Source organism: Ustilaginoidea virens, chromosome 4 (assembly GCF_000687475.1).
Source record: "Ustilaginoidea virens chromosome 4, complete sequence".
NCBI lineage: Eukaryota > Fungi > Ascomycota > Sordariomycetes > Hypocreales > Clavicipitaceae > Ustilaginoidea > Ustilaginoidea virens.
The window spans coordinates 4,554,927-4,575,297 of NC_057319.1; the positions used below are offsets into that span (position 1 = coordinate 4,554,927).

General features: G+C 58.8%; 9 protein-coding genes across 9 annotated transcripts; 5 read left to right on the forward strand and 4 right to left on the reverse strand.

Moving 5' to 3' along the window:
• Nucleotides 1-781: 781 nt before the first annotated feature.
• Nucleotides 782-2,028, forward strand: UV8b_05690 (uncharacterized protein; the record flags this gene model as incomplete). The annotated part of the gene is made up of 2 exons (XM_043143187.1): nt 782-981; nt 1,095-2,028. The coding sequence occupies 2 exons, from the start codon at nt 782-784 to the stop codon at nt 2,026-2,028; spliced, it is 1,134 nt and encodes a 377-aa protein (XP_042999120.1).
• A 353-nt stretch (nt 2,029-2,381) lies between these two features.
• Nucleotides 2,382-2,849, reverse strand: UV8b_05691 (uncharacterized protein; the record flags this gene model as incomplete). The annotated part of the gene is made up of 4 exons (XM_043143188.1): nt 2,382-2,451; nt 2,559-2,629; nt 2,704-2,775; nt 2,841-2,849. The coding sequence occupies 4 exons, from the start codon at nt 2,847-2,849 to the stop codon at nt 2,382-2,384; spliced, it is 222 nt and encodes a 73-aa protein (XP_042999121.1).
• Nucleotides 2,850-3,381: 532 nt separating this feature from the next.
• UV8b_05692 (uncharacterized protein) lies at nt 3,382-4,315 on the forward strand (the record flags this gene model as incomplete). Its single annotated transcript, XM_043143189.1, has 3 exons — nt 3,382-3,472; nt 3,530-3,659; nt 3,742-4,315. 3 exons carry the CDS (start codon nt 3,382-3,384, stop codon nt 4,313-4,315), a joined length of 795 nt encoding a protein of 264 aa, XP_042999122.1.
• Nucleotides 4,316-4,680: 365 nt separating this feature from the next.
• On the reverse strand, nt 4,681-5,651 carry UV8b_05693 (uncharacterized protein; the record flags this gene model as incomplete). The annotated part of the gene is made up of 4 exons (XM_043143190.1): nt 4,681-5,035; nt 5,131-5,283; nt 5,406-5,491; nt 5,631-5,651. 4 exons carry the CDS (start codon nt 5,649-5,651, stop codon nt 4,681-4,683), a joined length of 615 nt encoding a protein of 204 aa, XP_042999123.1.
• Nucleotides 5,652-6,326: 675 nt separating this feature from the next.
• Nucleotides 6,327-9,914, reverse strand: UV8b_05694 (uncharacterized protein; the record flags this gene model as incomplete). The annotated part of the gene is made up of 2 exons (XM_043143191.1): nt 6,327-9,194; nt 9,300-9,914. 2 exons carry the CDS (start codon nt 9,912-9,914, stop codon nt 6,327-6,329), a joined length of 3,483 nt encoding a protein of 1,160 aa, XP_042999124.1.
• Nucleotides 9,915-12,072: 2,158 nt separating this feature from the next.
• On the forward strand, nt 12,073-13,510 carry UV8b_05695 (uncharacterized protein; the record flags this gene model as incomplete). The annotated part of the gene is made up of 5 exons (XM_043143192.1): nt 12,073-12,129; nt 12,216-12,276; nt 12,368-12,501; nt 12,646-12,829; nt 12,909-13,510. 5 exons carry the CDS (start codon nt 12,073-12,075, stop codon nt 13,508-13,510), a joined length of 1,038 nt encoding a protein of 345 aa, XP_042999125.1.
• A 457-nt stretch (nt 13,511-13,967) lies between these two features.
• On the reverse strand, nt 13,968-14,464 carry UV8b_05696 (uncharacterized protein; the record flags this gene model as incomplete). The annotated part of the gene is made up of 2 exons (XM_043143193.1): nt 13,968-14,183; nt 14,330-14,464. The coding sequence occupies 2 exons, from the start codon at nt 14,462-14,464 to the stop codon at nt 13,968-13,970; spliced, it is 351 nt and encodes a 116-aa protein (XP_042999126.1).
• A 400-nt stretch (nt 14,465-14,864) lies between these two features.
• Nucleotides 14,865-18,473, forward strand: UV8b_05697 (uncharacterized protein; the record flags this gene model as incomplete). The annotated part of the gene is made up of 1 exon (XM_043143194.1): nt 14,865-18,473. The coding sequence occupies one exon, from the start codon at nt 14,865-14,867 to the stop codon at nt 18,471-18,473; it is 3,609 nt and encodes a 1,202-aa protein (XP_042999127.1).
• A 488-nt stretch (nt 18,474-18,961) lies between these two features.
• Nucleotides 18,962-20,108, forward strand: UV8b_05698 (uncharacterized protein; the record flags this gene model as incomplete). The annotated part of the gene is made up of 3 exons (XM_043143195.1): nt 18,962-19,096; nt 19,236-20,006; nt 20,100-20,108. 3 exons carry the CDS (start codon nt 18,962-18,964, stop codon nt 20,106-20,108), a joined length of 915 nt encoding a protein of 304 aa, XP_042999128.1.
• Between the last annotated feature and the right edge of the window lie 263 nt (nt 20,109-20,371).

Sequence of the window (20,371 nt, forward strand, 5' to 3'; positions counted from 1 at the left end):
CTTTACAAAAAGGGATACATTATAAGAGTGAAAAAAAAATATCAGCTTCGCGCTGGGATGACGTGCTCTGGTGAGAACGAGTTGCCCCATGGAAATCCCCTCGCATTTTCATTGGAGGGGTTCCCGTATCGAATTGAATTGCCAGAGCTCATACTTGATTTTAAGCTCGGTGGATGTACATCTGGTGCCAATCGTAACACGCGCTTTGGTGCCCCCCACAGGGGGCAAATGCCCCAATGGGGCAAATGTTTTCAGCCCGCCAGGCTTACTCTACTCTATCGGGGTTCGAACTCGAGTCCTCTTCACAGTGCACGAACTATCCCGGCTGTTGGCAAGCGCGAGCCACTCAGCTGAACAGGCCAGAGGCCGCTTTGTGCTCGAAGATGCAGGTTAATGTTTGCTATGGACCTCTTCCCCACTAGCCTCTGAATCCGTGGGCCGTCGTCACCTGACGAGTGGACGATTCGTTCCGGTTTGATTGCCTCGAGGGCCATTTCAGCCCCCCGGTGCCACGAGTCCCAGACCAAGACCCAGACAGGGGATGCCAAGATGCCAAAGGACCAAGGTCTCTGCCGGCAAGTGAAGTGGATCTATGGGGGGGGGGGGGGGGGTGCGGGTCCCGGGTCTCCGGGTTGGGGGGAGCCGCCGATTACGCCATTCTTGACGCCATACCTCGAGTCGTCCATGTATCGAACGAGCGGACGCCAAGCCATGTCCAGTTTGCATCAACTCGGATGAATCTGAATCTGCAATTCCATACACTCCCGTCGGCCTGGTCACAATGTCCTTCACCTCCGTCCCCGTACTGGACCTGGACCTGGCCCGGAAGCCAGACACCAAGCCCGTCTTCCTGGAGCAGCTGCGCCATGCCCTCCTAGAAGTCGGCTTTCTGTACCTCAAGAACGTCGGCATCCCCGACGGCTTGTTCCAGGATGTCATTGACAGGGGCAAAGCCTTTTTCGACATGCCCCTGGAAGAAAAGTAATCCCTTCTCCTCGCACGACTAAGACACAGGCAGGCAGGCAGGCAGGCAGGCAGGCAGGCAGGCAGGCAGGCAGTGGGGCGCACAAGGCTGACTTGACACGCGTGTCCAGGCTCCGGATCGAGATGAAAAACGCCCGCTCGTTTCTCGGATACTCGCGCCTGTCTGCCGAGATCACCGCCGGCGAGACGGACCACCGCGAGCAGATGGACCTCTCCACCGAGCACCCTGCCCCCCCGCCGGGCTCGCCGCCGTACTACAACCTCCTGTGGCCGAACCAGTGGCCCGACGAGGTCCACGCGCCGGGCTTCAGGAGCACCTACACCGAGTACCTGTCGCGCATGGCCGCGGTATCCGTGCTCTTCACGTCGCTGATTGCCGAGGCGATCAAGCTGCCGGCCACCGCCTTTGACAAGTACTTTGACCAGGACCAGCAGCACAAGCTCAAGATCGTCAAGTACCCCGACATGTCGGAGCTGGGCCGCGGCGGCGGCGATGATGATGGGCCGGGCCAGGGCGTCGGCCCGCACAAGGACAGCATGCTGACGAGCTACCTGCTCCAGGCGACTCCGCACAGGGGCCTCCAGGTGCAGAACGTGCAGGGGCGGTGGATCGACTGCCCCCCCGTGGAGGGGACGCTGGTGGTGGCCATCGGACAGGGCATGGAGGCGCTCACCCAAGGCGTCTGCGTGTCGACCACGCACAGGGTGCTGTCGCCGCCCGCCGGGTCGGGGGCGAGGTACTCGGTCCCCTTTTTCCAGGGCATGAAGCTCGACGCCGAGTTTGACGACCTGGAGACGGTCGGGGTGGGCAGGGTCCCCGACGAGGTGGTGGAGCAGAGGAGGAAGGTCTCGGAGCGGACGGGCGGGCGCATCGACGACGTCGAGTTCACCTTTAGGACCGGCGCGGCGGCCAAGACCCTGGGGGAGGCGACGCTTCGGAATCGAATCAAGAGCCATCCGGACGTGGGGGAGAAATGGTACCCGGATCTTCTGAGGGCCATTCGGGAAGAGCAGGCCGCGGCCAGGGCGGCGCAAGCTCAATAAAGGGGGGGCGGGCTGGGCGGGCTGGGCATCTGCGCGATTTTCCACTCCTTACGTACATCGATCCCCGCGAGCAAGTTGCCGTGCCACAAAACGGGAGATTCACACACAAACCCAATCCCAATGCCAATCGACCGAGACTACGGCCAAAGCTCACTCGCTACGACGTGCCGCGAAGCCCCTCTGCTACCGTGTCTCTCGTTTCTTTCTCTTCGTTGATGCCGACGCCAGCGCTAAATCATGAACCCATCAAAAAAAGCCCCTGCTCCCTTGCGCACGTTTGCCTCGTACGTTTTCAACAGCCGGTGTCTCGGGCATTCCGTGTCTGCAGACGAAGCTCGGGACCAAGCCAGTTTCTAAGCCGTCTTGCCTGGAAAGCAATCAGCAATACCTTTGCTGTGCTTGTTCTGAGCATGCTCTTGCAGGCTACGCAACTCGTGTTAGCCAAGACGCATATCGCCGGGGGTTGAAAGGAGAGACTTTGACGAGTCGATTGGCGGGTGCGGCAGACGCAAAAGAGTCGAATTACGTACGCGGGTCCCTTTGTGGTAGACAGGAAAGTAGCTTTGCAGACCTGGCACTGGATGTTCATGGCCTGCTGGTTCTGCGCGGTCACGTTGCGTGAGATGGCGGTGCAGAAAGCCCTGGTATGGAGACCCGGGGGGGCAGGACACGTACGACTTTGAGCTGCGACTTGGCAACTTTGCCGTCCTTGGCGTTGCGCTCGCGCTTCTGCTGGGCCTTGGCTCCCTGTCTGGGCGTCAGCATCGCACGGGAGACGTCGGGGACGTCGGGGACGACGGAGAGAAGCGTACGTTGCCCATTGTTGCGGGGGGGGTGGAAGGAGTTGGCGATGTAGCGGGCGTGTCTGGATGTCTTCCCAGCGGGGGCCGAGCCGAGAGTCAAGCCGGGAGTCGAGCCGGGAGTCGAGTAGCTGGGATTGAAGGCAAGAGATTGCTTATCGAGATGAGTTGCTGAAAGAAAAAAAAGTCCGTCGTGGAAGCAAGTCGAGTCCAAGAGCAGAGTGGGCCTACCCTGCGAAGTGGGCCGTCGCCGTCGACGTGGAAAATTTGCTCCCGGTTTCCGTTGCCCGTACCTTTCGGCCAGTCCATGCCACTCGCGTCACCTGCACCGACGCGACTGCCTTGCTGACAAAGCTCTACACATCGTCCATCATCCATCGTCCATCGTCCATCGTCGGGTTTAGTGTTTAGTGAGCCCTGCTGGCAGCTGCTCGTGCCTTGTCGGGGTGGCGCGACCAGACTTGCACCTGCGACGCTCCCAGCGTCAAGTCACCCACCCAACAACCCCAAGGCCCCTTCAACCATCCCCGCCATCAACCCGTGCAAACCAGCAATGCAGGCCATCCTCCCCGACGCCATCACCGAGGATGAATTCCATCGCCTCCTGTCCCAGTATCCGTCCGTCGTGCAAGACTCCGGCACCGGTAACCAGCTGTTTCCTCTCGTGCCCCCGTGCCCCAACCCGTCTGACTCCGTCGCAGCGAAACCCGGCCAGCCGTCGCTCCAAGCACTGGACCAGCTTCGCTACGTAGACTTTCCCCAGACGTTCCATCCCCAGCGCGGCACCACCATGGACCAAGGCCATGTCGAAAAACTAGTCGAATGGAAACTGTAACCGCATCTCCTGCCTCCCATCTTCTCCCTCCCCACCTCCTCACACGAGACACCGCTTCTCATCGTCCCCCCCCCCCAGCCGCCACGGGAAATTCCGCCCGTCCCTGACGAAACTCATCGCGTCCAACGACCCCGTCGTCACGAAATCCACCATTGCAGCCGCCGTGGCCGCCTACCGACATGCCGGGACGCCGCAGGCCGTCGGGCCCGCCGTCGGGCAGCTCACCCGGCTCAAGGGCGTCGGCCCCGCCACGGCATCGCTTCTGCTCAGCGTCCACGACCCCCGCGTCATCTTCTTCTCCGACGAAGCGTACTGGTGGCTGTGCTGCGGGGGGCAGAGGCGCGCCATCAGGTACAACGCCAGCGAGTATGCCGATTTGTGCTCGAGGGCAACGGTGCTCGCGGACAGGCTGGGCGTCGTCGATATGGCCCAGGTGGAAAAGGTGGCCTATGTGCTTCTGAGGCGCTCGAAGGACCCTGGCAAGGGGGCCGTCGAGACGGCTCGTCGTGGGAAGAGGGCGGGCGAGGTGGCTGCGGGTGACGCCGCCAGGTCGGGTGATGCAAAGGGGACAAGGGCTGGGAAGCGAAAGACTGTTGATGCGGGGGAGGGACGCGAGGCGGGTTTGAGGAGGTCCAAGAGGCAGAAAGGGTAGCAGACAACGGTCGGGCGACATTTGAGAAGCCATGGCATGGTTGGTGGTGTCGGCCGTCCCATCGGTGTCAGCTTGGCGGAACGTGGTGGGCTCTTGCGCGCGCACATGACATCAAAGCCTTTGCAATGTCCGGTTGGATTTCACATTCAATCTCTGCTGAGAGAAGCCGGAGGCACAATCACCCACAACTACCCCGACGCCATACCAAACGCCAGAGCCTGGCGTGAACCAGGCGACATCGTCTCCCCGTGATCCAACACGACAACCCGTCACAGCCGTGACCCGACATGACGTTTTTATCACCTGCTGCACAAAGAGGAGGCCACCACCCCCCTTTTCTCTTGGTTGCCTGCTTTTCCCGCCCGCTATTTTGACTTCTTGGCCTCTGCGTCACCCTCCAAGGCGGCATGCTTGTCGCTGAGTTCATTGTAGCTGCTGTGCAGCTGCTCACTCTGCTTCTTCAAGGTATCCAGATCCACCTGCTTCTTGGCGAGCTTCTTCTGCAACTCAGCCACCTCTGTCGTCTTGTTGTCCTTGAAATTCTTGTTGCTCTCAAAGGCTCGGACCTTGTCCTCGAGATGCATGTTGTCGATAATCATGTGGTACATGCGGTTCAGGATGAGCGAGAGGAAGAGGGTGAAGCCGCAGAGGTACATGTTTCGCTGGGAGTAGAACTTGCGAGCCTGGACTTCAAGGCGTTCGTGACCAAGAACAGCAGCACTGTTGGTCAGGTTGAAAACCACCCCGAATTAGCGGGTCTGCCCCTTGATGACGGTGAAAAGGTTTGGAATTTTCACGGGGGTTTCTGTACTCACGTTCCCTTAGATGTCTGTTCACTAGCCGCCAGGACCTCCAGCTGCACTCGGTAGACGCGGTTAACGCTGTCGATGAAGAGGATGAGGATGAAGACAAAGGTAATTCTCATCCAGTGCATAATCTTGGAAATGACGGGGTTTTCCGAGATGAACCTGCAGAGTCGAAGCGTCAGCTTCCAAAGCCTCATGGACCGACCATGCGATGCGAGGGCAGAGCCACTGGCGTCCGATCCACACCAGAGACGGTGCCTTGCCTGAGAGCGAACAACACATACGTGAAAACCTTCCTCTTGGCCGTAAACGGCAGCGGGACGAGGAGGAGCATAAACAGCCCCATCTCTACGACGAGGAGGAAAAACACCTAGAATCGTGGGTCTCGCGTCAGTCACCGCAGTCGCACCCGGTTACCGAGCGCAGCTTCACGGGGCAGCTTCACGGGGCAGCTTCACGGGGCAGCTTCACGGGGCAGCTTCACGGGGCAGCTTCACGGGGCAGCTCACGAGAGTGTAGTAGAGCGTCATGGTTGGCGACGATGCTTCCTTTTTGAGCAGGTGGCTGCGTTGCGCGGTCACTAGTCCAGACGGCTGATCTGTCTGCTGTGGCAGTTACAAAATGTATTCCACTGGGTGCGAGTCGCAGAGACGAGTTTGTGTGGCAAGCGCCTGGCGTTGTAAAAGAAAGGTGCCGAAACAAAGGGAAACGACGGGGGGAAAAGAAAAAAAAAAGAAGAAAAAAAAAGGATGAAATACGTATCGCAAAGCAGCGAGGTGGCCTGTTTTTCTACTTGGCCGCCCGATTGATTTGATATGCAGGAAATGCTATGCTGTCAGAAACTGGAGCTTGATTTGGGGTGGGTAATCCGTGGGGACAAACGTCATCGTTCTTTCGTGGCTGCTGTGGGCTAGCAGCACCTCTGGCAGCTGGAGCCGGCGGCCACAGTGCCACACCGCCGCTTCACAGCTGGGTCAGGTCCCCCCGCCGCGAGGCGTCGTACCTGGCAGCTCACACAGTTTCTTTGCATTTCCGCACGGTGCGCCACTGCCACTGCAGGACTCCACACTGTCGGCTTCACATTGAAAAATCAGCTTGGCATCGCCGCCAGCAAGTTGACAAGTAGCTGGTTTGGATACACTCGCATATAATCGTCATCTCCATCATCAAATGCTGTCGACTATATTGGGTATGGAGAATTCTTGCTACGTCCAGATATCTTCGTCTCTGAATTTGGCTGGCAGGCGTCGTTTCCTCGTTCCCCTACTCCTCTTCCGCACCACCACGTCCTCATCGTCCTCGTCTTCTTCCAGCTGCCCGGCCTCGTCAGCCTGTCTTGTCGTGCCACTGTCCTGAGATGCTTGCAAAATCGATGGGTCATCGCTATCCTCGATTTCCACCGTAGCCTCTAGTCTCTCGGACCTTCTCGTCACTCGCTTTGGTTCCGGTGTGCATACTCTCATCAAGGCGCTCGGCGCCACTTGTTCTGCGACCGCCGCCGCCGCCGCCGCTGCTGCCGCTGCTGCCGCTTCTGCCGCTTCTCCCTGTGTGCCTGCTCTTGTGGCTACAATGGTGGCGCCCTCTACACCAAGTGTGCGTGTTGGCGAGGGCAAAGATTGGGCTGGTGCATCTTCACTCCGTGGAGGGACTGAGGTTGGTTTGGCCGTTGGTCGAGGATGTTTTCTTGGCCGCCCGCTGCCCGGTCGCGCACCACCACGCTTGCCTCGTGTCTTTTTTGCCGCTTCCATCCGCTTGGTTGGCGACTCGGTCTGATAGGATGGCTTGGTTCTCTTCCGCAACCTAGACGCTGATCCTGGCTCGTCCGACTCACGGCCGGAATCCTCGCCCTGCGTCGCCCCGTCAGATACTGCAGCGGTATTGTAATCGTCGCCAACGTCGGCGCCTTCCAGCTTTCGTTTCCGCGTCCGTGGCGTGGACCCACCGTCTCCGCCCAGCTCCTCCAAGGCGAACCCAGGCGGCAGGTCTCGCTTGACCCTTGGTCGCCCTGGTTTCCGTTTCGGGTCGTTTCTGGCATGGTTGCGCGCCGTTGGAGCCTCTCCCTTCTCAGGCCGTCGAGCCCGCGCGGTGCCTTTTGGCTTGGCCTCGGGCTCCCTAGCTGCCTTGTCGTCCAGCAGCTTCTTCGTCAGGTTGGGGAAGTTCTCGCCGTAGTTGAAGAACAGCTCTTCCCCAGTTTTGATGTCTCGCAGCGCCGTAAACTTGATTCGATACTCCCCGTTGACATACAGGATGCGGGGCGTTATGTTGCACCCCCGCTTATCGTGCTCCGACGCGTGGTTGATGTATCGGCTCAGATTGCCGTATATGGCTGCGTCGACCCAGATGCCTTCGTTCTCCAGCAGAGTAAAGACATACGACACGTTGGACTCTTCGTCAAACACGTCGCCCCGCCGGGCTTCTCGCCGCACACCTTCATCGTGCGTGATGAGCTCCCCCACGTACTCGATGATGAACTCATCCTGGGCAATGTCTTCCGCGGCGAACAAGCCGTAGCCCACCCCTTCCAGCTGGCTTTGCCCCAGCACCAGGGACTTGCCCACGCCGCGCTGCAGGTCGCAGTTCTGGCATCCCGTGGAGTGGAGCTCCGCGTCGTCTGCGTTTAGCGGATCGGCGCGTTGCAGAGCGCCACAGGTGCCGCACAGCTGGGGGTCGCATTCGCGGTTCAGCTGCACGCAGATGCAGGGCCTGTCCTTCTTGCTCTGCTGGCACGTCGCCCCCTGCGAATGGCACGCGCATCCCGTGAACTTGTAGGCGCACCTCTCGACGGTGCATCCGCAAAACTTGTCGCACAAGACCCCGGCGTCCACGCACGAGCAGATCCGCGGCGCGCAAGGGCCTGCGTGAGAGCAGGGCTCCAGGGTTTCTCGGCGCTGGTGCGCATGGCTGATGGTGTGGTCCTGCCAGTCGCCCAGCAGCATCTTTCGACGGCGATCGTACCACGACAGGTTCCTGACACGGGATGCGTCAGCGGGCTCCGGCTGCGGCAGAGAGATGCCCAGGGATGTGAACTCGGCGAGTACCTGGTCGCAGTCGCGGTTGAGGAACTCGGCCGCCAGGCAAATGGGGTCCCCCCTGTAGCTGCTGTGGCTCGCAGTCGTAAACACCGACCGCAGCACGATCCTCTCGTCTTCCGCCCACGGCCGAGGGCGCAGGTCCATCCGCGCACGGTCCGAGCTCCGCCGGTAGCATCGACGGCGACAGGGTTGGTTGGGCCGGTTGGACGCGCTGTTGAGCCTGCTCCTCCGTCTCCTCTTCAAGGCGTCGGAAAGGTGCGAGCACGACGAGATGGAAAATGTGCGCTTCATGTTTTTATTGTCATACTCGCCGTGATCGCAGGAATGGCTGAAGCATATCAAACACCCGAGGATGCAGTACGTGGCCAAGTTGGACTCGGCCAGCTCGTCCTCGTCCTCCTCGTCAAACAGGGGGCTTGTCGCGTCCTTGGCAATGGGTTTCGAGTCCATTATGGTGTCGACCGACTCATCCAGCATCAGCACGCGGCGAAGGTCTATCTGCTTCGAGGGAGGCAGGCCGTCTCTGAAGACGGCGCGGAACGCGTCCGTGAACATCTTTGCCGCCCGAGCAGCGCCTGGCGTCGTGTTCTCGTCACCGCGGTGCGAGTTTAGAATGTCCGTCTTTTGCTGCGGTGTCAAGGCATCGTCCGGTTCCCTAGCCGCCATGTAGCTGATCAGGGCTGATTTGGTGCAGCCAGGTATGGCCATCTCCCCCAGCCACGCGTCCAGGTAGAGGGACATTGTCGCGGTCCTCTCTCCCTGAATCGTCAGCAGCTGCTTTTCCTCTCGGTTCATGGGCTTGAAGCCAGACTTGAGATCAATGTCTTCCAGCTCCTTCAGCCACAGGTTATACTTTGTTTCCTCGAAGCTTTCCAGGTCTCTCAAATGCGGCACAAACGTAAGCATCGTGTTGGGAGTGAGGACATTCTTCTTGATCTCCACTGGATGGAAGCGGTATGATGGCACTCGGTCCTTGTTGGTCCGCACGCACACCGGCATATAATGCGATTCTCGCTGATCTCGCTTCCCTTTCAAATGTTGCTTTCAAGGATGAAAAACGCGTCAGGATTGTAGCTGTCCACGGTTCGATTTTCGGGACTTTTTGTTTCGTTTTTTCTTTCTTCGGCTTTTTCTTCTCCAACTCACCTTGAACTTGATTCTCATGGTTTTGCCCTTCTCCTCGGCCACCGCCGCGATTTGCACGTTGGCAAAGAGGTCTGCGCCGTGACGTACACGGCGTTCGGTGGCCTTTGTAGACTCGAGAATGTAGCCAGTCAGTTGAGAGTGGCGGTCCCGGATATCTTGCCGGCGGGCGGTGAATTGTTTAATCAACGCTGGCACTGTCCACTCGACGGCGGCTTCGGTTTGCGCTTTTGGGGTGGTGCTGCTGTTGATGTTGATGATGCCTGGAGGCTCCGAAGTGCGACGCGACGCTGGAGCTGGTGTCGAAGGGGGTGTCACCTGCCGAGGCATCCTGACTGCGAGCCCGGGGCCCGGAGCAGCAACGGACGGTGACGAAATACCATGCGATCTGACGGGTTGAGCTTGGCTGTCGGCCCAGGTCGCGAAGCGCTCGATGCGATTGAGGGTTGGGCCAGATGGTCGTCGCAATGGCGGCGGACTGATGTTGCTCAAAACCCGGCCGCACGCTTCGGGATGGGGCGGGACGCTGGGTTCTCCCACGGGTGGGAACCTCTCCGACTCTACGGACAGCTCTCTATTGATCCTCGGACGAAAGTGGGCGCTCGTGAAGCCAGCCATCGATGTACCGGACGAGGAAGCCAAAGTCGTGTCGGAAGCACAGGATCGATGATTAGTAAGGACAACGGCAGCCAGTGCCACCAGTCGCGCCTTCCTGCCGGCGGAATCGCGACGGTCGTGGTGGCATGGGCACCCGTGAAAGGACGTCGTTCTTTTTTTTTTTTTTTTTTTTTTTTTTTTTTTTTTTTTTTGGTGTCCTCGAGGAGCGGGACGATGTCGGGCAAAAAAAGCGATGGTGGACACGACGACGAGCCGTTTGGTTGCGCTGTGCAGCGGCCGCACCACGTTACAAGGTTTGAGACATGGAAATCCGACGAGACGCGCAAAATCCGGATGGTGCACAACACGGCTGTGTACGGAGTATCCGTACCTTGGCCAGCAAAGTCACCCCTTGCGACTGAAGTGGGTCACCACCGCCTTCTCGACCGAGTTGCCTTTGCATTGCTCGACGACTTGATGCAGCTTTGTTTGTCCTTTTCTCAGGAAGACGTTGCTCGTCTCTTTTGAACGATTCGGCAGGTTTATGCAGCTCGATATCCGGCTACCTGGTGTAAGGATGGTGCGTGCTGTTGCAGGAAACCGTTGTGCTTGTCGCTTTTTGCTAACCGAGGTTGGATGAGATTAGACCAGAGAGGGATAGCATATTTTTTGACTCGACCTGGCGACAGGAGACATTCCGATGAAAGCATATGCCTCCACGGAAGCTGCACAATATCCTGCTTCGGGTAGTCCGTACGGACGGCCACTCCAAAAGTCCCTATGGGTGCCACCGCTGGCCGAATGCCACTCCCTCCCTGTACGGAGCAACCCCACGGCTCACCACGGGCCCCTGGATAGTTCCATGCCCATGTTGAGCTGCAGCGTTTAGAGCATTCCAACCAAGAAACACTACGTCATGAGTTGATGCATGACGGAGTATTCCGCGACCTCTTGACCGCTTGCCGGCAAGGCCAAACCCTGGCATCGACAGGGCCATGGATGCGATACAGGATCGCTCGAGGCTCTGTAAGAATGGAATGCGCTTCTAAACTTTGGGCATGTGTTTAGTTGGCAATGCCCGGCAATTGTGCTTCTCTAGGTCACGAATCACGAACCACGAGCCACGAGCCACGAGCCACGAGCCACGAGCCACGACTCTCGGCTGTTCGAGGAGGTCTCTGACCCACGCAACCCACAGCGATCTATGCTCGGTACCGGCGTTTTTTAGCACGGCAACGGGCCACGGACTAGTTTCCTCCCTACCAAGACCAAGATTCCACAAAGGTGACTTTAAATCTGGCCTGGTCTGCACGCGTCTCCGCTGGATTGCGACTGCCGTCACGTGATTGACTTTAGGCTGAATGCGGCGTTGACGCCAATGACCTCATCACTCGAAAAGGCTCCAATGTCGCCTGCACGGAACGAGCCTCGGAGAGATGTGACAAGGGTGGTGCGCCTTCAGATCAGCGCTGTGCCGTTGCCGGAACGGTGCGTCGATCGACGGCTGGGAAACCGAGTCCTTGGGGGGGTCATAGTGCACAGCTCGCTCGGCGTAAGGAGATGGTTACAGACATCAGGCAACCGTCGGTCCCGCATCGACAAAAAGCTTAGCACTTCCCGGAGCACTTGAGTGATGGCGTGCAGTGCAGGCCTCAAGCCTGGGGGGCCCAAGATGTTGCTTTCTGGCTACCTACCTCCTTTGATACCAGGCGGCTTGACCCTAGCTGGTATCTCTGGTATCGCTCCAGTGTCCCGTCCCACGGTGCCCTGCGCACGGAGCGCAGCGCCTGGCGCTTGCGCCACACCGTGCGAATACACCCTGCACACCGCACAACAGCTGTAGACACCTTGTTATTGTCCCGACTCCCCAGCCCAGACGATGACGTCGCCGAAGAAACCGCCGCCCATTGCACGCCCGTGACGATGTCTTCTTCCCCTCCCACCCACTGTCCGGACTCCCATATAACCGTCTCCCTCCCTCGCAGACCTCCTGGATTGCGGCCCATCCCCGCCCATCTGATACCTCTTTCGTCAATCCTGGTTCTTCATCCCTCCTCTTCTTTACCCATCCTGCAGGACACTCAACCTCATCCAGCCTGCTCATTGATTGATTCGCACTTCTCCCCGTCGCCACGTAGCCAAACATAGCGGGAAGCAAACCCCCGCAACGCCGTCCGCAATGCATCGCACCTATTCCATGCGCACCACCCGGGCGCCTACCGCGTCCCAACTGCAGGTACGTCGGCTTGAACCATGTTTTCGACGCCCAGCAAAGCTTTACCGGCGCGGTAAATTCAGTCGCTAATCTCGCGCAACTCGCAGAGCCCCCCTCCCCCTCCTTCATCTACCAAATCCGGCCGTTTCTTCGGAAAGGGGAATTTAGGTACGTTTCAAGTCTCACGAAACCTAGCAATACACAAGTGAATCATTGCCATCACGCCAGCGAGCCCCCGCGGTGCTGACGACGTCCGCAGGCCATGCTCTGCGCCGCAATGCCGGTGGCGCTTTCGGCCCCGACCTGGCCAAGAAGCTAGCTCAGCTTGTCAAGATGGAAAAGAACGTGATGCGAAGCTTGGAAACTGTTGCCAAAGAGCGCATGGATGTTGCTGTATGTGTACCCAAAAAAAACAAAAGAAAAGAAAAAACCCCATCACAAACGGCCATTACATACATAACCAGACTCAATTTGCTGACGTGTGCCCCCCCCCTTTTTTTTTTTTTTTTTTTTTTTTTTTTTTTTTTTTTTTTGCAGCAACAACTCTCCATCTGGGGTGAATGTGCCGACGAGGACGTTTCCGATGTAACTGACAAGCTGGGTGTACTGCTGTACGAAATTGGCGAGCTGGAGGACCAGTATGTCGACCGCTACGACCAATACCGTATCACCATGAAGAGCATTCGCAACATTGAAGCGTCTGTCCAACCGAGCAGAGACCGTAAGCACGAACCCCCTCTCCGTACCCACGCCTTGCACCACTTGAAACCGCCATGTTTATGCTAACGTGCTCGATTCAGGCAAGCAAAAAATTACCGACCAAATCGCCCAGCTCAAGTACAAGGAGCCCAACTCACCCAAGATTGTCGTGCTGGAGCAGGAGCTTGTGCGCGCAGAGGCCGAGTCCCTTGTCGCCGAGGCGCAGCTATCCAACATTACGCGCGAAAAGGTAAAGGCGGCCTATACCTACCAGTTTGATGCTCTCCGCGAGCACAGCGAAAAGGTTGCCATCATTGCCGGGTATGGGAAGCACCTTCTCGAGCTCATCGATGACACTCCTGTGACTCCCGGCGAGACTCGACAGGCATACGACGGTTATGAAGCTAGTAGGGCTATCATTCAGGACTGTGAGGATGCTCTGACCAACTGGGTCACCGCCAACGCTGCCGTCTCTTCCAAGCTCTCTACCCGTTCCCGCACCCTGTCTCAGCGCCGCCGGAACAACATCCGCAACCGAGGCGAGGGCCACGATCTGTCTGCCCAAGACGCTCCCTTGAACGACGGCGGCTCCTGGACAGGCCGTGATCATGAGGAAAGCGAGGAAGAGGAAGAGGAAGAGGAGGCGGCCAGCGAAATAAACGGCGAGACGCGCGGCCGCACCAAGGAGGCGATTGCCGCATGAATGAGCCCGTCAAAAAATGAAGGAAAAAATAAAGAAGAAAAAAAAGAGGGAGAGGTTACAACGCAGCAGGACACTAATAATGAGGATGCGCTGTCCATCGACGTCGTAATGGTGAGAGACGTCAAGTTCAAGCGGTGATAACGGCAGTAACGAGTGCAACTCCTAGACCATCTGGAGTTTTCTCTTTGCTTTTCTCTTTTTTTTCTTTTCTGGCTTTTCTTTTCTGGTCTTTTCCTTTTCTCTTTTTTGGTTTCACGCGATCTGGACGTATTTGGAATGATGGAAACGACCTAGTCTGTTAGAACGCATTGGAGATGCCTAGCGGAGTATTTTGTAGGTCATTAGTGTACTCGTATTCAATACCACGATGTTTGGAGCATCTTGTGTGCCAGTAGGCTCTGCCACACCACGGGCTCTCTTATCGAAGCTAACAACCGTTCCCACTGCGAGGTCATCATCAACAGCCGCCTACCCCCTGCCCCGTCATCTGGCTCGCATACTCCTCCAGCTCCATCTTGACAATGTGATGCCCAGGAACCACCACCAGCCCCAGATACCGAGACGTCATGTCCAGCGTCGTGGTGCCATCAGGGCTCTCCTGCAGCGCCTGCTGGGCCTGAGAGGCTGACGGCTGCCTGTACTCGTACGTGTTGGCTAGTATCACGTTCTTATCCTGCGTTGCGTGGTGTTAGTTTTTTTTATTTTTATTTCTTTTATTTTTGCGTTTTCCATCTGCACACGAGTGGTGTCTGGAGTTTGCGAGAAGGGGGAAGGGGGGGGGGGGGGTGGTTGGCGGGAGGGCCTGCTCCGGGCGCATACTGGATCGGTGCATTTGAAGGCGCCCCAGAAGAGACGGCCGTCGGAGGTGACGATGCGCAAGTTTTTATTCAAGAGGGAGCAGAGGTAGGATCGGGCACCGTCTTTGTCCATGGCCGTGCGAGGTTCGGCGGACATGGAGTGCAATAGGTAGTTACATGTATCTTGTGGTCTGGTGTCTTGGGGCTGAGTGATGGCTGGCGGGGCCGCAGGGCCGCAGGTGTCAGCGCAAGTGGCGGGCGTCGCGACCCACTAGACGTTCCGCATCTCGGCATCATCAGCATCATCAGCATCATCTCCATCATCACCATCATCAGCATAATCATCACCATCATCACCATCATCTCCAGCATCAACAGCATCAGCATCACCAGCCTTGGTCAATATCGATATCCCCCGCATCCCTTGCCCGCCATCACCATCACCTGGCTGCATCTCCGTCAACCTGTGATGGCTTCGCAACCTCGGCCACCATGCAAGAGACTCGCCTCACTTAAACAGGTATAGAGCACGTCGCTGGCAAAGACGAAACGCCGCAATGGGTGTCAACGGCCTCTGGACCGTCGTGCAGCCGTGCGCTCGGCCTACCAATCTTGCCACGCTCAACCGCAAACGGCTCGCCGTCGACGCATCCATCTGGATCTACCAGTTCCTCAAAGCCGTCCGCGACAAGGAAGGGAATGCGTTGCGCAACTCCCACGTGGTCGGCTTCTTCCGCCGCATCTGCAAGCTGCTCTGGTTCGGCATCCAGCCCGTCTTTGTGTTTGACGGTGGCGCACCTGCTCTCAAACGAGCCACCATACAGAAAAGGCAGAGGAGACGCGAGGGCCGAAGAGAGGACGCCGTCAAGACGGCGGGCAAGCTCCTGGCCGTGCAGATGCACCGCATCGCGGTGGAGGAGGAGGAGGAGAAGAAGAAGAAGAAGCGCAACAGAGCGGACGGCGGAGACTTTGCCGCCAGGGAGGCGCTGGCCCAGCACGAGGAGTTGCCGGACGAGAGCAAAATAGTGTACGCTGAAGAGGTTGGCATGGATCCCCGGGAAAAGGTGCAGTCTCGACGCTTTCACAAGCAAGACGCCTACCATCTTCCGGACCTGGACGGCAGCATCGCATCCATGGCCAAGCCGGACGATCCGCGAATCATGAGCGTCGCGGAACTGGAAGAGTACGCCAGGCAGTTCCACAACGGAGAGGACATTGACCTGTACGACTTTAGCAAGATTGACTTTGACGGCGACTTTTTCAAAAGCCTGCCCCCGCCCGACAGGTACAACATCCTCAACGCTGCCAGGCTCCGGAGTCGACTGAGAATGGGCCTCAGCAAGGATCAGCTAGACGACATGTTTCCGGACCGCATGGCGTTTTCGAGATTTCAGATTGATCGAGTCCGGGAGAGGAATCATCTCACCCAGCGGCTCATGTACGAAGTCGGAATGAACGGAACCGACCTGACGCTCGGCGTGAATGCTCGAGTGGTGGGGGAAAAGGACCGCGAGTACATCCTGGTCAAGAACGAGGGCGTGGAAGGCGGCTGGGCGCTGGGCGTTGTGAGCAAGGAAAAGGACGTCGGAGAGGCCCACAAGCCGATTGACGTGGACGCCACCCAGTTTCAGTATCGGTCAGGGGAAGAACCCGAAGCTGACGAGGATGACGACGCCGATTTTGAGGACGTTCCCATCGAGGGGCTGAACAGGCTTCCCAAACCGCAGGCGGCGAGCTTGCAAGCCGCAAAGGACATTGCCCGACGCCGACAGCGGTACTACAGCGGTAGAAGCGGTCTTTCTCAAGAGCAGCAGCAACACCGAGAAGAGGAAGATGAGGAGGAGTCTCTGTTTGTTGGTGGAAGCACCTGCCCCTCCCGTGCAGCCCTCGAGTCGGATGCGAAACACGGGCTGCACCCAGAAGAAGAGGACGACCTGAACCGAGCCATCGCCATGTCGTTGAGGAGCCAGCACGAGCTTGACCACGATTCCGACAACGACAAGCGTTTGGAAGATGCGCCCACGAAACGACCCGAATGGAGGCAGACGGCCGTGGATGCACCTCGACCCATCCTCGGCAAGGGAGGACCCACGATTGCGCACGTGGTGAACAACCGGTCAAACGCCGCTGTTCCTAGACCCGGCACCCGAAAACCAGGGCAGCGCGGCGCGAGCGAAAGCGACAGCGACGATGACCTGCAGGCCGTACTGGCAAAGTCGAGACTGGCAAAGCGAGCCCAGCCCCAGCCAGCCGTGGAGAATAGGAAGAACCCCTTTGACGGTCCCCTCCCATTCCCGAAGCTCGACTGGGGCTCGTCCCTTTCCGCCAAGCGGCCCGCACCGAGGGGCACGTCTGACCCTGGCGCTCCCGGCCAGGAAGACGCCTCGGAGGGTGCAGACGACGACGAGGCCGGCGGGTTCGAAGCAAGCGAGAGGGCCGAGAACAAGGGGCCGGCCCCGCTTCCGCCTTGGCTCGTTGACGGTGCCGACATCCGAGACTCGCTGAAGAAGCTGCAGGCTACGGAGAAGGAAATCAATCTACAAGACAGGATGGAGGTTGAGGAGGAGGAGAGGCTGAGGCTACGGGAAATGAGGGATCAGGTGATTGAGATTGACTCGTCGTCGGACGGCGGCAGCGATGTTGAGGTGCTGGAGGGGCCTTTTCAGCCTGAGCCAGGGAGTGGCTTGATCGTCGACGGGCGCAGCAAGGAGGAGCAGGTGAGGGTGGCAGGTCAAGACAACAAGCATGGTACGTCACTGTCGCCGGGAGGCGCTGCGGAGGGGACGGGCGTGACGGTGTCCTCCACGACGCAAGGTCTTGAGGCATCTATGGCTGCACGTGTGACTCGGCTCTCTCCGGAGACGGACGCAACTGCACTCGTCGCTCAACCCTCTCCAGGAACAGGGGCGGCGGCAACCAGTTCTCCCAGCGAACCCGAATCGCCCGAACCGATATTTGAAAATGTGCTGCCCGCAGAGCCCGCTGTGCCCCCGGAATCAACAAATCCTGTCGATTCCCCGGCAACCGGGCACGTACAAAGCCTGCTTGTTCAAGGACCACGGAGCCCGCCGCGTGGTCAGAAGCTGGGAGACGAGGACCCCTTTGCGGAGCTCGAATACGAAGAGCTCAGCGACCCGGAAGACGAGGAGCTCATGGCTCAGATGGCCGAGGAAGCCGAGGAACACGCCCGCTTCGCCAGCGAACTCAACAACAAGTCTGCGCAGCACAACAAAGAGGACTACGAAAGGGAACTGCGGCAGCTCCGCAACCAGCAGAAGAAGGACCGGCGCGATGCCGACGAGGTTACCCAAGTCATGGTCACCGAGTGTCAGGCTCTCCTGCGGCTGTTTGGCATCCCCTACATCACGGCTCCCATGGAAGCCGAGGCCCAGTGCGCAGAGCTCGTACGCCTGGGCATCGCAGACGGCATCGTGACCGACGACTCGGACACGTTCCTCTTTGGGGGCACGCGCGTCTACAAGAACATGTTCAGCAGCAGCAAGTTCGTCGAGTGCTACGTCGGCGGCGACCTGGAAAAGGAGCTGTCCCTCTCGCGCGACCAGCTCATATCGCTGGCCCAGCTGCTTGGATCCGACTACACCGAGGGCCTGCCCGGCGTCGGACCCGTCACCGCCGTCGAGATCCTGTCCGAGTTCCCGGGCCGGACCGGTCTGGACGATTTCCGCGAGTGGTGGACCTCTGTGCAGTCCCAGACTCGCCCCAGGGAAGCGGACGCCTCGTCCCCGTTCCGCAAAAAGTTCCGCAAGTCGCAGGCCGCCAAGCTCTTCCTGCCGCCGGGGTTCCCCAACCCGGCCGTGTACGACGCGTACCTCCATCCGGACGTGGACAGGAGCTCGGAGGCGTTTCAGTGGGGGGTGCCCGACCTGGAGGGCTTGAGGCGCTTTCTCATGGCGACGATTGGGTGGAGCAGCGAGCGGACGGACGAGGTGCTGCTCCCGGTGATACGGGACATGAACAGGAGGGATGCCGAAGGGACGCAGAGCAACATCACGAGGTTCTTTGGCGGCGGGGTCGGGGCGGGGGCCCGGGAAGCGTTCGCGCCGAGGGCGAACAAGACCAAGGGGAGCAAGAGGATGGCGGCGGCGGTGGAGAAGCTGAGGGCCAACGTGGGCGGCGGCTCCAAGCGGAGGCGAAGAGATGAATAGACGGTTTTTTTTTTTGCTGGATAGATATTAAAAGTATGGCTCCTGCTCGCTGCTGGTTCCTGTCACATGACCTTACCTATATAGGCGCTCCACCATCAAGCTCAATCAAGCCTCCTTCATATCACATCGTGCCCCTCACAGTTCCCGCCGACTCGTGCGAATGGGGAATCCATCGTAGTTGCAGGGTAGGCAGCACGGCTAAACCCCGGGCGTCCCTTGCCGCCACCTCCCGGAGCCAAAGCCCGTTCCTGAAGCCTTGTTACGCGCAATCATGACTTACTCCGTACATGCAGACAACAACGACGCTCGCATCGGCCAAAACCCCGCTCGCCAGCCACAGCCCAATCCCATCCATCAGAATCATCGCGGCTGCCACGGAGCAGCGCTGAACCGAACCCCTCCCCCTTTCCGTCTCCCTTCTCCCTTCTTCTCCCCCGCGCACACTCTCGTCTTATTTCCAAGGGCCCTCTGCGGAAGGAGACTGTGTCATGGATCAACGGGAGCTCGAGTCGCGAGTCAAGGCGCTGACCAAGTCGGTTGCTGCCAATGAACCGCCCGAGAATGCCATTAGGCTGCTGGAGGGGTTGAAGAAGGATGCCAGGCCTACGGAGGAGATGCTGAGGGTAAGACGACGGTCGTCTCGGCCAAACCAGCTTGATGGGTTTCGACGCGGACGACGACGCGGGCGACGGCGACGGCGACGTCACTCTTGGCATCATGCCGACTATCCAGGCTCGAACCAGTGCTAAAACAAATCTACAGGCCACAAAAGCGGGCGTCTACGTCGGAAAGCTACGAGCCAACCCCAACAAGGAAGTCGCCCGCGCGGCCGCCGAGCTGGTCATCAAATGGAAGAAGCTCGTGGAGCAAGAAAAGAACTCGAAGCTGCAAAAGTCCAAGCTCGGCTCGCCGTCCTCGGCGCCCGCCACCGGCCCGGCCAGCAGCAGCAGCAGCAGCAGCAGCTCAGCAGGCGCGGCCAAGCAGGCCTTTTCGGGGAATGCCGAGACGCGCACGTACAAGAGCGACAAGGTCGACCTCAGGCGTACGGGGTCGGACGTCCGCAACAACTGCATCGGCCTCATGTACAACGGCATCGCCTACCGGTCCACCGAGTCTCCGAGCGACGTCATTGCCCGCGCGGTGGCCGTCGAGCACGCCGTCTTTGCGGCCTTTAAAGAGGACGAGTCGACCGACTACAGGAAGAAGATACGCTCGCTCTTTATGAACCTCAAGAACAAGTCCAACGGCGAGCTGCGCAGGCGCGTCATGTCGGGCGACATATCGCCGCAGAAGTTTGCCGTCATGACGGACGACGACCTCAAGAGCGAGGACCAGCGCAAGGCCGACATTGAGCTCGAAAAGGAAAACATGAAGAAGGCGCAGGTGCCCATGGCGGAGAAGAGCATAAGCGACAGCCTCGAGTGCAGCCGTTGCAAGCAAAAGAAGGTCAGCTACACGCAGGCGCAAACGAGGAGCGCGGACGAGCCGATGACGACGTTTTGCGAGTGCATGAACTGCGGCCATAGATGGAAGGTAATGCTTTTTTTTTTTTTTCCCAGTCTGCGGTGTACGGTGTGATGTAAGGTGTGATGCGACGGCGACCCTGCTGACGCGATTGGCGATTAGTTTTCGTAAGAAGCCGGCGCAGAGAACTGCGTTTCACGACATGAATGACCAGCGGACAAGTCTGGCGGAACGACGCAACCTGGGTTGTCGAGACACGCCATTACAGCGGTTCAGGGATATTCTTTATGCATTTACTCGTTTCGGGAGCGTGGCAGGCGTCTGTTATGAGGGTAGATGATTTGTACCTGGTTGGGAGTTTCAGAGGGCGTATACAGTCTACCTGCAGCGCTGGCGACTTTACTAATCAACTCATTCGTTTCGTCGAATCCCTT